At 36.9% G+C, this 14,860-nt stretch overlaps 1 protein-coding gene across 1 annotated transcript; it reads left to right on the top strand.

Moving 5' to 3' along the window:
- The first annotated feature begins 4,233 nt into the window (after positions 1 to 4,233).
- On the top strand, positions 4,234 to 7,144 carry LOC143227144 (achaete-scute homolog 1a-like). Its single transcript, XM_076458651.1, has 2 exons — positions 4,234 to 5,089; positions 6,310 to 7,144. Exon 1 carries the CDS (start codon positions 4,361 to 4,363, stop codon positions 5,084 to 5,086), a length of 726 nt encoding a protein of 241 aa, XP_076314766.1. The 5' UTR covers positions 4,234 to 4,360; the 3' UTR covers positions 5,087 to 5,089; positions 6,310 to 7,144.
- The last annotated feature ends 7,716 nt before the right edge of the window (positions 7,145 to 14,860 follow it).

Genomic DNA, 14,860 nt, shown 5'->3' with positions numbered 1-14,860 from the left:
TAAACTTTTTATTTCATACGAACACATAAATATATCCAAAATATGAGTAAAAAAGTCAGGGACGTGCAATGAAAGGCTTACATAAGAATGTTCCCCCGTTTGTTCATATTGAACGCAGTAATAAGTAGTGATAGTAAACACCAGCCAGCCAAACAGACCCTAAATCATTGTTATATAGATCACTCACTGACAAAATAGTGGCTTACCCGCCCTAGATAAAAACAAGTTGAGAATGTTCTTAAAGACAATTACACTAAAAACAGTGACAGTGCGCTTTTATATTGCCTAATTAAAATAATTAGATAAAAGATCAGCCTCAACTACAGATATGATACTTTTTTTAACAGTAAAGATTTTGAATGTGATGGAATAAAGTAAAAACAGATGCTTCGAAGGAACGCATTGTTTAAACTGAAAGAACGTATTTTGAAATATTTTCGTTTAATATGGCAGACTTCATGTAGTTCGATAGTCAATTGACAAGAAAAAAAAAGTTTTAAATGATAATAAAAATATCACAGTGTAAATATTTTTAAAACCTTTGTACAGTGAATATGTTCGATCTTGTTTCTTTAATTAGAATGAAGCACAAAATTACAGAATAGGCTGTCTATGTTCTGCCAATCAAGGGTATCGAAACCCCGTTTCTAGCGGTGCGAGTCCGCAGACAAGCTGCTGTGCCACTGGGGGGCGGTACCTATCTATTGCAACTTCCAAGTAGTTCAGCGAATTGTACGGAGGTTTTAACGCTTAGAATCATGGGTTTGATAGACATCGTGCAGATAGCCAACTTTGTTTCCGCTTTACTGAGTTTACTGAGATTTAACGCTGAAATCCTGCAGTGATAGCCAGGGTGCACAAAGAAACAAACAATGATAACTACAGTCACAAAATGTTTGGCATCGTCATACAATCAACATTTTGCAGTAATTAAACCTTTTGTTTCAATTAGTTCTGCCGTTTCAAGCTGAAGGACTTATAAAGCTAAAATTCAAGCTTCAATCTCAGAGGTTGGCACAACAGAGAAAACACGTTGTGCAGCTTTATGTTTCAAACAAACTCCTTTTTAACATGTTTTGGCCCGGCATGACCAGGTGGTTAAGGCACTTGACTCGTAATCCGAGGGTCGCGGGTTTGAATCCCCATCACACCAAACATTCTCGTTCTTTCAGCCGTGAGGGAATTTATAATGTGACGGTCAATCCCACAATTCGTTGGCAAAACAGTAGCCCAAGAATGGGCGGTGGGTGGTGATGACTAGCTGCCTTTTCTCCAGTCTTACACTGCTAAATTAGCTTTGCGCGAAATTCAAACCAAACGAAACTACTTTTTAACGTGTTTCACATAATTCTTATGATCTTTTTTTCCTGTTAAAGATTCCGGAGTAATAACAACTAATCGCTTGCTTACCGGAAGGGTGCTGCTTATCAACCCATCCGAATGTGCTTAACATTCATTGTAAGTAGTTATTTTCTGTATAATTACATTTGTTTGGATTTTCCCGAGATTTATCAGAGGTGGAGAACGATAGTTATTGTCTTCAGTTTTTTATCTTTCTTACTTCAGTCATTTACACTGCAATAATTAATACCTTTATATGATAGCATCATATTTTATTCAAAACACTGTGCTAGTTTACCCCAATACGAACCAAATAAAATAACCTAAACTTGTAACGAGTGCAACTGACATTAATGTGACATATCGTATAAAGATGAAAATGCAAACTCGTAGTTCATAAAATAAAATAATGCCTGAAGAAAACTCCAACTTACATAATAATTGTTTCAAATATCATTTAAAAATACTTATATTTTAACAATAAATAAATAAGTGTGCAATTTACCTGCTAGAATTTATTTAATTGTTATGAATCAGCTATTATCTAACAAAACTTAAGCCAAGTGTTACTTTATCTTATAAATACCTCTGCTGAAGTATGCACGTATATGTTTCAGAATAACTAACTGTGAATATACATTATCGTATATTTTGCAAAATATACGTAGACTATGCAACTGTATAGTAGATTATTTGTTCCAACCTTTCAATGTGCTTGTAAGTTAATATAAACTACTTTATAATAAAAAGTTGCACACTTGTAATAGCAATCCTGTATTCTCTTCTTTACAATGATTAGATATGTGCAAGTTAATATACAGAAGTTCTTGATTTTGGTTACATTGGTAAGATGTTTCTCTTGTGTGTGCTACTTATTGTGTATTGCAAAAATGATTCACCGTTACTCGTGTTATTGAAACCGAGATCAAAAATTTGGAAGAAAAACAAATGAAGTTTCAAAACGAGAAAGTTTAGAAGATTTCATTGTATCCAGAAGACTCTGGAAAAATGGCTAATATACCATGTAACCAACAACTTTAAGGTATACGTATAGTTAAAAACGTAATGGATGAAAGGTCGATAAGTATTGTTAATCACAAAAGGCTCGAAGATTAATGTATTTATCAGTTTCAGGTGAACCCTTACAAGACATTAATTTAATGGATATGCCCATTCTTCTGGCCCTTGAGAACAGCGTTAGGCTTAAGCACATGACAATATGAGTTTTGTACACAAATACCATCCTGCCTTTGGGTCAATGTTATACAGAAAACATCTGATGTAGTTGGTGTAATCAGAACGCCCAAACAAGCATTAGTGGATTTCTATCACTCAAATTGTGGATTATATACAAAGGTATATAGAAAAAATTGCGTCAACACTTATGTTTTGTTATACTCACATTTACGGCGCACTCCGTTACTTTTCGTAAACATTACACTTCATAAAAGAAAAAATCGAGATACGATAGTTTGAAACTACGTCGTTTACTATCGAATCTGTAGAAGCAAAATATCAGATATAAGAACTACTTATAAACACTTCTAGAATTAGGCTTGAATTAGGACTAGTTCTGATAGTTTGGTCATTTAAAGCTTATTGTTAGCTTCACAGCAATGAAAAGATGTATAATTATATTTCAATATTAAATCATCGATGTACTAAATCACCACCGATGCTGAGTCATCGTTAGAAAAACTATTCCAAATACTGCTGTGAGACTTAATAATACATTTTTATTTGTAAATTAAGTAATGGTTGTATGAGTCTAGCCTGCTGTAGTATGGTCTTTAGTTTAGTGTTTGCAGAAGTTAACATATATGCGTTCCTTCAGTCCATGACAGACAACGTCACAAGGTGATCTTTAAGCAGCACGTAGTATTCAGTGTAGGCTTAACACGAACACCTATGGCATTTCACATGTTAACTGAAGTATTAAGAGCACTTTTCTTTCTTAATAAACGTCTTTGGTGTCTTTGTGTGTTTACATCCACAAACATAATGAGAAATTTTTACATTTTTGTGAGTAACACTAAATAAATTAACTGTTGAAGTTCTGAAATCAATCCAAACGCTCTCTCTCTCTGTTGTCATTGTCTGTTATTGTATTATAACAAAAACAAAATTTCGAAGTTTAAAATGACTGTATTATTACAGACTAAACACGTCAAACTTCCATCACTAGAATATTTGTTAAGGTTTGTGAGGCAAATAAAGTAGTTTTTTCTTTTCTTTTAAGATACTCAATTGATATTAGCATAATTGTAAATCAATGTATCTTTGAGTCAATTTTCTCTTAAGAAATCAGTTCACATCATTAATATTGTTATTTCACACCATTTTCCCCTACCGATCACGACTACAGTGGATCATGAGATTATGAGAGTTATATAGGTGTTAAGGTTGATTAATATTTAAGTAAACCCAACCACATGAAAAAGTATTTAAAGTGGTCTCATTTTAAGACATGTATTTAAAGACATGTTAATCTGCCGATGACGATTGTTTACTGATTCTTCCATGTTATACATATCTGATCGGTAATACAAAATCACGGCCTCACCATTCTATTGGTCTTTATCACACCTTTTCTTATACTGGAATGGTAATACTTTATCAAGCAGACTCTAGTGTCTGAACGTCGTGCAAAACGCGGAAAGCCTTTCAAGCCACGTTGTCGCCAGCACTCGATAAACTCAACGCTTGACTCTCAGGATTTCACGCCACGCGTCCCGCGCGCGACCCAACCAAAAGACTGACAAGCGACACAATGTCCGCTCCTTGGAGGTGGAGCTTAGTATTCATGAAGTAGGTTTTTTAATACAGGTGAGACGCGGTTTTGGACATTTCAACACGCGCTGCTGTAGATCAGATATCTATACTAGGAAAACTTTGCTATATTTTGATTATCCCAGGTCAAACTAGTGTTACAAGAATATTAGTTTGCAGACCTTTATTAGACTTATATTAAACAATTCAGAACTGCTCAATTTTGAAAAAAAAAAATTGATTTTTTGTTATGAATTATTTTGCTCTTTTTTCTGAAACGCCTCAGAAAATGGAATCTGACACATGTGTCTTGGTAGCCACTAACACCAATCATTCAGGAGTGCCTTTTTCTTGTAACGCATTGGCTGGAAGTAAGATTGCTCTGAAGAGGAAGAAAGCCGAACTATTAGTTAGTGTTGATGAAGATACACGAGAATTGCTACGACGTAAGCAACATATTAACATTTCTCAGCTCGGCTACACGTTGCCACTAGCTCGTCCAGCCACTGTAGTCAGGAGAAATGAAAGGGAGAGAAATCGCGTGAGACTAGTAAACTTGGGCTTTGCCACACTTAAGCAACACGTTCCAAATGGCACTAAAAACAAGAAAATGAGCAAGGTGGAGACGCTTCGCTCTGCCGTAGAATACATCAAACAACTTCAGCAGCTTCTGACCGAACAAGATAACTCGGGATCTGTTTTAGGAGAAGACATTTTAACGTACAGAACACAAATGAATGAGAACTTCTACCCTCTATCCGTATCAGCGCATAGCAGCAGAAACGCGGCATTCATAACACCTCCCTGTGCAAGCTCACAACCCGACGCGACTAAGCCTTGTTCTCCAACTCCGAGCCTCGGTTCCGATGCCGCCTCACCGCCTCAGTGTCTCAGCTACGATAAATCCTCCTCTCCTTGTGACACCCTGAACACTGGTGACGAAGACCTTCTAGATTTCACATCCTGGTTTTCTTAAGTAGTGAGTATCACCTATGTAAAATACATCACACCCGTCTTATTACGTTTCATAGTTATAACAAAAATAGTTAATTAAGTAAAGCTGTCCATTTTTTTAGCATCAAGCATGCTTAAGCATAACTTTGTAGTTAATATATGTCTGTATGTTCGAGCATCTGGTCTTCAATGAGGCGTCCTCTCGACACTGTAAGTTTTGGAATGCTAATGTAAAAATTTGTTACTTGTGTAGACCCGCGCTAGTACAGCGGCAAGCCTACGGGTTTATAATACTAAAATCAGAGGTTCGATTTCTCTCGGTGGGCTCAGCAGATAGCCTGATGTGGCTTTGCTCTAAAAACACACACACACACACTTACTTGTATATATATTTATATATTGACATTCTTATGTGAGTTATTCAATCCACCACCAGTAGCTCAGAAGTAAGTCTGAGGGCTCGTAACGCTGAAGATTGAGTTTCGACACCAGTGAAGGGAACAGTATAGGTAGCCCGTCAGATAGTTCCCTCCCTTAATAACAGAAAAACAAAAGTCTTGCAATACATCAAAGTTTTAATCCGAATTGGAATTTATGAGTTTTATTTCTCTCTTGACTCTTTCTTCTATTCTTAAGAGTGATATAAAACACTGCTGACGATAAGAACGGGATTGGTTGAAGGGAGGATTAGCTACTGACTTGAGCAAGGTGAGCTGGTTCTCTTCTAGGTACTTCCTCTCTGTGAATACCTCCTTCCTACCTACCTGTGCTTGGCCGACTTGAGGACAATAGTGTGCTTACCGCACTTGTTTACTTTTGTCAGTCCCCAGCTCAGCGAAGTAGACAGCTGACTAGACGGTATTCCGACCGGCTTTTCTTCAAAGAATCCTTATTGTGCCCACATAAATCCCTGTTCTTTCTCCCTAGCATCACAATGACAATCTTTCTGGCAAAGAGAGAAGAGGAGAAAAAGAAAAAAGGAAAAAGGAGCACGCTCTTGTTTATTCTCAATCCGAAAAAAGAGGGACTAGTTTAGGGATCCTGTTACGTTAGCTCGTGGGAAGTACTCTAGAAAACTCTGCTGAAAATACTGGCATAAAGTCTGTACCCGCGAAGTGGGATAGCAGATAGTTAATTAACTTTTAGCTGAACCTGTCAAACAATATTACTCAGTCATTCGTTGTATTTTAATATGATTATGTAGCAATGTAGCGATTGAGAATTATTTTAATTTTCTTTCCACAGATTATCCGAAGTGTTCGAGATGATTAGATTGGAAATGAACCAGTACCAGTTTTATACTCAATGTTAGAGGTCTACCAGTTCGGGTTGATGGACCTTGTGGTATAGGACAAGAACAGTCTTGCTTCATGAATAATATGGTATTTTTTGTACAAGAGCACCATAAATAGGTACCCTAAAATACATTTTACCATCAGGTCAGAGCTCCAACGGTAAACATTTTAATGCTCTGAAAAAAAAAAAAAAACAGCTTCTAACCTAGCCACGCAGTTCCAGTGTGGTCAGTAAGAAGAAGCATATGGTCAACACAACAGTCTCACAGTACCTGGCAAGGTTGTGGGAAAATATCTGAAGGACCCATCACTGACTTCAACCACAGATCCTGCCTGGGCACCCCCCCCCCCCTTTCTCAATAGATGGTGACTTGGACTCCCGTGGTGGGTTTAGCCCGGCACAAAAACAAAGTTTGCTAGAAGACGGATATCCCGTCAGAATGAAAAATGTATAATACAATGGGTTGTTCTTAAAACTGTGTGTACATATACACATATGAAAAATCCTTAATAGAGACTTTGGAAGTGTTTCATTCAAGCGTATACGTACATATTCCCACTTTGATCCAAATTTATATAACATTTAGTTTCATTAAATTTGTTCATTTGTGTTTCAATATTTGAATTCTTATAAAAACTGTAAAACAAAAACATGTAAGAAAGTTATTCATGCACATGTTTTAAGTGCTGTATTTTTCATGTGGTAGCGATGAGCCTGAAAGATACATTTCGACATGTTTATGTTGTTTATTCAATTCATAAAATGCATATATATATATATATACACGTCAATAATGCATATATATATATTGCACAGAAATGATGAAATAATTTTAAAGTAATTCTTTACTATTGAGTTATATAAATAGGATTTTTGTACATGAATAAATATATATTTTTGTAAAGTTAAACTTCTTTACTGTTTATAATTTTTAAATAAAATTCTTGAAAAAGAAGTTAATATTTGATTGTTTTATCTCTTATATCAGACATAAATCTTTAAATGTTTACGTACTCAAAGTAACATTAATATAGTTCAACTTCTAGTTAAATCAACATATTTACTATTACTCAGAAATGCCACCCACCCTAGTGGCACAGCGGCATGTCTGCGAGTTACACTGCTATAAACCGGATTTCAATACCCGTGGTGGGAAGAGCAGAAATAGCCTCTTGTGTAGCTTTGTGCTTAACTTCAAACAAACACGCTCAGAAAAGTATGTATTTTGACGTCTTTCTATCTAAGTACACTGTTATACTATTAAATCAATCGTTCCCCCGTATTATTGGTTCATCAATGCTTCAATATCTTATGCCTTGAAAAATTATCGTAACTACACTAACTTGGAATCGTAATGCTAAGTTGCTTTCTTTTATACGATATGCAATTCCCCTTTTACCTAAACTTTATATGTATTTTCAAGTAATATATCTGTAGATGAAGTATATACAGATATTCTAGTTACAATACAAAATATTCCAGTTTTATAGGAGCCTCTAAAATTGCTCTCCCATCAATTAGTACGTATGTTCAAACCAGTGTATGGTAATGCTTCAGCAATAAAGCGATGCACAGTATTTTTAATATTGAAACCAATTATCATAAATTAATGTTAAGTGCAGATTATACCATGGTAATACAATATAGTACATTATCTGATATGCAATTTTTAATTTTTTTTTTACTTTATTTATTCATATTAATTATTTTGGTAGAATTACGCTAAAACTTAACACTATACAATAAATTACGGGGGTACATTAATACATCAAATTTTGTTGTAATATGTTACAGTGTACGTAAAGAGAATAACACTTATTGCTCCGTCAATGCCTGGAAGGTCGGATATAGCCACGGTATTACGAACCTTGACTCATAATCTGAGGGCCGCGGGTTCGAGTCTCCATCACACCAAAAAATCTCCTCCTTTTACTTATGGGGCAGTTATTACGTGCTGATCAATCCCTCTATTTGTTAGTAAAAAAAGTAGCCCAAAAGTTGGGGTTGGGTGGTGATGACTATCTGCCTTCCCTCTAGTCTTACATTGCTAAATTAATGACGGCTAGTGCAGATAGCCCTCGTGTTATTTTGTACGAAATTCAAAACAAACCGATACTAGAATATTTAGTTAAAGGTTGTTAAATACAAAGACGCTCCTCGTCTCAATAAAAACTGACAGATGAAAAATAGGAAAACTTTGAATGAGTTTGTAACATGAAATACAAATATTTTAATGTGCTTTCTTTTAACAACCCGTTTAACACAGAACTATTTAATTTACCTATTGACAGTGTTAATTTCAGTGAAACTAACAAGACTATAACAGAACAATATGGGCATTATATGTATACCTGACTTTATATATATCTTACATGATGTCATTGTTAACATTCTATCTTCAAGTAGTTTATAATTTTAATATTTTGGTTCTTAAGACGTGATATGAAATAGTTATGTCAACACTGCTTTGAAAAAAATGGTACCACAGTGACCAAACACTATATTGCAAACATTACCAAGGGATGACAACTCATTTTAATAAAGAACTTTCCACAAACTACCCATTTCTTGTTGTTGATGTTTTAACTTGACGCTTATTTTAATTCTAAAATGTTTACCACTAGCGCCTTCATTGTGTTTAATGTTTATAATTTCAATAAGCATCTTTTTTTCTTACTTATTTAATAAGATTACCTATTGTTTTCTAAAGTGCTTATAACTTAATGAAAAATACTTATAAGACAAAGAAGCAGACAGTAAAGCGTTTCTTCGGTTTGGATCAAGTGAGAATTGTATATGTTACATGGTGATGTCTCATAACAAATTTGTGTTTTTGCTAGATTTATCTCAAAAGAAAGTATTGATTAGTCGCTTCTTACAGTAATTTCCTATCCAAGATAGGCAGCGATAATAGGTGTGCAGTGCACTAACGTTCATTGAAATAATTTAGTAGTAATCATAAGAATTTTCTCCCTGTTATTCCTAGTGTTTCTAAAAATGTATAAATGTAATATCTCATCGGTTGGTTGGTTGGTTGGCATTTATTTTCTCGCAAAGCAACTAGGCTATCTGTACCGAATAACCGGTTAAAAAGAATGCAAAAAAACGTAAAACTAAAAATAAATAGATCTAAGACAACACAATGTCCAAAATTTCGATAAAGGAGTTCAATAGAGTTAAAAAGGCCAATGGCTTGTATATAAAAATACAAGCAAGTTGCACAGTGTTATCATAGTCAATGCCTGTGTCCAATGTCAGGGATAAACCCGAAGAAAAAAATTTGTTTGAAATGGTGCTGTTGCTTACGGTCGTAATGACATCACTACAATAAAATGCGGACTATTGCGATTTGAGTGTCACAAAAGCCATACATTAGTGGATTATTCCCAGATAACATAAAACGATGAGTTACAAAATTGTGACCAATGCATAGTCTAGACAGGACAACTTCCTCTTCCCGATCTTTACGGAAACATACTGCCAAAGAACAACAGCTACAATGTTGCCCACTCCAAATCAACTGACAACTGGGATGAAGTCGATACTTTAATTCAGGACTATAGTCCACATACGGGATAGCCAGGGCTTTGGCGGCACCAGAGTAAACGAACTCAGTCGTGGTGTCCGGGAATACCGATGAGGTTAGTTATTCAGAGAAACAGGATACAGATAGAAGACAAAGAAAAATTGGCTAGTCGTTTTGAATATCGATGAGAAAAGGGTGACAACTAACGTTAAGCGATCCTGGAGCCAGTAGAAAGCTAAGAGAATCGGTGTAAATTAGTGGTGCATAAACTTTTTGAGTCAAGAGCCACAAACAGACCTCTTGTAACCGTTGAGGACACAAAAAAGTGAAGATTAAAATCGTCCCACAGTTGTTTCACACAAGATGGACATCACATTTAAGAACACACAAATGACGATTACATCAAAGAGTTTGCAGATTATTCTAAGAAATGTTATGATACGTCAACTTTTACAAAGTTAGTGCGATGGATGCTGCTGCATGTCATCTACGAGCTTAGAAATGTCCGGCTTGATGTTTGATGTTGAAAAACGCGACAGCTTTCAGATGATCATCAGTAAGCTGATTGCGAGTATTGTTTTTGTTCAGTTTCATATGCGAGAAAGCCTGTTCACAGCACTACGTGCTGCCAAACATACTGGTGTGGATAAGTGCTTCCTCTTTCAGATTAGCAAATGTATCAGGCAACGTTTTGTAGAAGTCAAGCAAACTGTTTTCTCGGTAAATAGCACGCAGTTTATCAGATGCCTGGAGATTAGTAAGTTCGAGCTGATATTCTGCTGACAAGTCATCCACTGACACACTGAACGGATCAGCGAAAGGTTTCATCAACAATCTGTTTTGGTCAAAGTCATGCAATCGTGAGTTGAAGAATTGAATCAAGGTATCTAGCTTCCCAACATAAACTTGTGTGTCAATGTCCTGATTTTTCTGTAGCTATGACTGAAAAGTAGGAAAGTGCACGATGTTGCCTGATGTTGCTAGCTGCCGGAACAACTGCAACTTTGTCCTGAAAGCTGACAGACAAGCTGATTTTTGCCTTGTAACTTCAAATTCAGATCATTCAAGTGTTGTGTCATGTCGACCAGAAAGGTCAAATCAGCTTGCCATGCTGGACCAGTCATGGAAATCACTTCTGTGTCTTTGTTCTTGTTTATGAGGAATTCTATCACCTCATCAATCAACTCCAAGAATCTTCTGAGCATCTTCCCTCGACTCAGCCAGCGTACTTCACAGTGATACATAAGGTTACCATAGTCTGAATCAATTTCTTCAAGAAGACTTCGACACTGACGGTGATTGAGCACTCGTGATTTGATGAAATTAATGGTTTTCGTCACTAATGCCATCAGTGCCTGAAAACTAAGTTCTTTACTGCACAGGTTCTGTTGGTAAATAATACAGTGCAACTTCACCAACTGTCTGTACTGCTTTCCTTGATGCTTCATCAACAGTGCTATTAGTTCGCTACTTTCTCAGGTCATGGCTGGTGCTCAATCAGTTGTCACACTTACCAGTTTCGTGAAATCCAATGAAACCCTACTACACACTTGTACTGTCTCCTCGAATAGAGCAGACCCAGTTGTCTGACCCTTCATGGAACCCATGCCGATTAGTTCCTCTGTGATATCAAACGATGACGACACACCACGAACAAAAACTAGTAGCTGTGCTGTTGAACTGATGTCAGTCGACTCGTCTGCTGCCAAAGAGAAGTAAACAAAGTTGGCTGCTTTATTTGTAAGCTGCTTTGTCACGTCTGCTGAGAGGTGTAAAAGTCTTTGTTGAACTGTCATACGATCCAAAGCCACCATCTGTAGCTTGCGAACTGCTTCCGGACACCATTTTTCCGATGCAGTAATCATACATTGCTTGACAAAATCACCATCAGTAAACGGTCGGCCAGATTTCGCTATCATCAACGAAATATCGTAACTGACCTCACATGCTGCACCTAAATCTGCTGACTGCTTTGAGAAAACTTTCTGTTGGTGATTCAGCAACTGCCGCAGAGAATCAATTCGAGCTGTTCGTTCATCATCGACAACGTTGTAAAAATCTTTATGCTTCGACTCATAATGACACTTTATATTGGATACCTTCGCCACTGCTACTGTCGAATGACACAGAAGACAAATCACGTTCTTCTGTTGTTGAACAAAACACTATTGCGCAGTCCAATCATCATGAAACTGCCAGTTTTTGTCGTCAATTTTTCTTTTACGATTAGCTACCATTTTTTTTTTTACAAAACAGTATCAAAATAGGGCTCGTAAGTAAATCTGGAAGAACAATTGGAACGTATGAGATTTCGTAACATCGAAAATATTACGTCATTGCGCCAATGATTAAATGCCGATGCATTAACGAGATACTTATTAAATTTTCTTTATTTCTCGACACAAATATGGAACCATCCAGTACCTAATCTAATGCATATTTTTCTATAGTGCTTAATCTTCGCGCAGGCGCGAACTCTCTATGTTTGACTTTCCCGTTAGACATCACGGGCCACTCGGCGACTCGTTGCGGGCCGGACTTTGTGCACAACTAGTGTAAATAGTACAATTCGTGTACTCGTGTAGAACTTGGCAGTGAACACAGAAACTGTAGAGGGGATTCTGTGAGCAACCATAGAGTCGCAGCAAACTATGACAGCTCACACAGAATTAACTGATTTCAAACCAGTCGAACAAACTGGAAGGGAAGATTGTTTCAAAATATGTTCGGCAAAGAGAAGACGGTACTTTCAATCGGGAGTATCCACCTTTCTCAGATGACTGAAAGAAAGGTCGTACTTGGGGATGGTAGTAAACCATGGTGGGATGAGCTGACCAGTGGACACAGCAACGTCATCCAACGACACAACTAACTCTTCCATTTGCAACCTTATACAAAGGCCAAACAGAAGAAAAGCAGACCATTTATTTTGAGAGAGCATAGCTCGTAGATGAAGGAAGATATAATCCCAGGTGGGATACTGTGGTAAGTATCGAAGTTTAGTGGTATACTGCATAGAAAGTTGCAAACGAGCATAGGTGAAGATGGGATTCGTAGAACTCAGTGTACAAACTCTGGAATGGAGAAATGTGTAAAGCCCCAGTGCAGTGTCAAAGCACTAGATGATGAATGGGGTCCAGCATCTTCAAGGCCAAGGTTCTGACAGAACCAATGAACAGAAACCCCTAGTACAGTTTGGAGCGAATGACAGCATGATAGATCCTCAGTGTAGAACATTAATCCACTTCCCAAGAGGTAGAAGAGAGAATATGGAGCACGTTCAGTGTCTTCGCACACTCGACACATTACTGCTCGATGTGAGGAATGAAACTCGGCTATTGTCAAAGAAAAATCCCAATGGCTTTGTCTCAGGAACCACAGGAAGAACAACATCACCAAGACAAAGCTTGGGCTTAAAGTATATACCCCGTTGGAAGCTAAAGTGCATGCAAACGGTTTTAGAGAAAGAAAAGGTAAAACCATTAGCTGTGGTTTACTTCAACAAGTAATACAGAACAATCTGAAGCTGTCACTTAAGAAACTTTATGCTTGACGATAAACACGAGAAGTGGATATCGTCAAAATATAGTCTCTTTGTAACAGTAAGAGGAAGTTCTGTAGAGATAGCATTAATCTTGGTGCTCAAAAGTATGACACTCAAGTTACATTCTGAAGGCCTACAAGTATCTGTTTAAAAGAACGGGAAAATTTTCGAACCTAAACAGATTTGGAATCGCTTGTCCAGAATTTAATCTGGACGAAAATGGGTAAATGGCCAGGTAACCCATAGGAGTGGAAATTACATAAAATGCCGTACCTCCACATAGTGTTGTAAGCCTTTCCAAGGTCAAAAAGCTCGGTAACAAGATTTTATATTTTGAAGAAAGCTTTTATGATTGACGTTTCATGTTGAATAGGATGGTTCACAATGAAGCACTATTGATGGAAACCATTCTAGGTGGTCGAGAGGAGGATGGTTGATTTAAAGAACCAATCAAGACTAGTATTAACCATCACTTCTAAGGCTTTGCTTAGACAGTTCATCAAAGCAATTAGACAATAGTTAAAAATAATATGGGGATTATTCTCAGGTTTAGATAAAGGGAGGACAATAGCTTGGTGCCAAGTATCAGGAACAATATTCTCCTGTCATATCTGGTTACAAAAATCCTGAAGAATAGCAAGAAAAGCAGAAGAAAGATGGTGAAGCATCTCATAGTGAGCATCACCAGATCTAACTGATGCACTGCCAGACTGATAAAGAGCAATCTTAAGTTCTACTAGCATAAAAGAGTGATCACTCTGCTCTAGACTTGATGGCCAAGTACCAGATGCACGAGAAAAGTTCTTGCAAAGAGCATCAGTGATGCTCTGGACATCAACAACTTACTTGCCATTTGAAAGCAAGATGGAGAAAGGATGAGAAGTATGCTTCTTACTGTCCTTCCAAATCTTTTCCCATAGGATTTTGGTTGAAGAGACTCTACTTGTGATCTTACCCAAGATTCCTTTTAGCTCTAACGTATAATCTACCATGCACTGACATGGTCCCGCTGGAAAGCAATGCAATTTGGAAAATTGGGATACCTTTTGAAGGTATCCCAGGCTCGTTTATGAGCATTCCATGCTGTGGGTGAGTTTGGCGTTTTACGGCGAAAATCAACTAGGCTATCTGCGCCAATCATTCGGTAAAGAGTTAAAAGTAAAGAGTATTAAAATTCCTAAAAAGGAATCAAGGTAGAACAAGTCAAAGTTTAATTTTTGAATTAAAACTTAATCAGCACGAAATTCAATTTTTATATCTAGTGTACAGCAGTAAGAGAGAAATTACAGAACGCTAGTTTTAATCTTTAAAGCATAAGTTGAATGGTCATAACTCGCCAGAATGACTAACAGGTAAATACAAACATCAGAGCTGGTCACCAAAAGTTAGCCTTTCCAATCCTAGTTTCGAGTTATTGACGTTACGGCCAT

This window comes from Tachypleus tridentatus, chromosome 9, assembly GCF_004210375.1.
Source record: "Tachypleus tridentatus isolate NWPU-2018 chromosome 9, ASM421037v1, whole genome shotgun sequence".
Classification (NCBI taxonomy): domain Eukaryota; kingdom Metazoa; phylum Arthropoda; class Merostomata; order Xiphosura; family Limulidae; genus Tachypleus; species Tachypleus tridentatus.
Note: the sequence above shows the minus strand (reverse complement) of the source record. Positions and strands in the feature narration are given on the sequence as shown.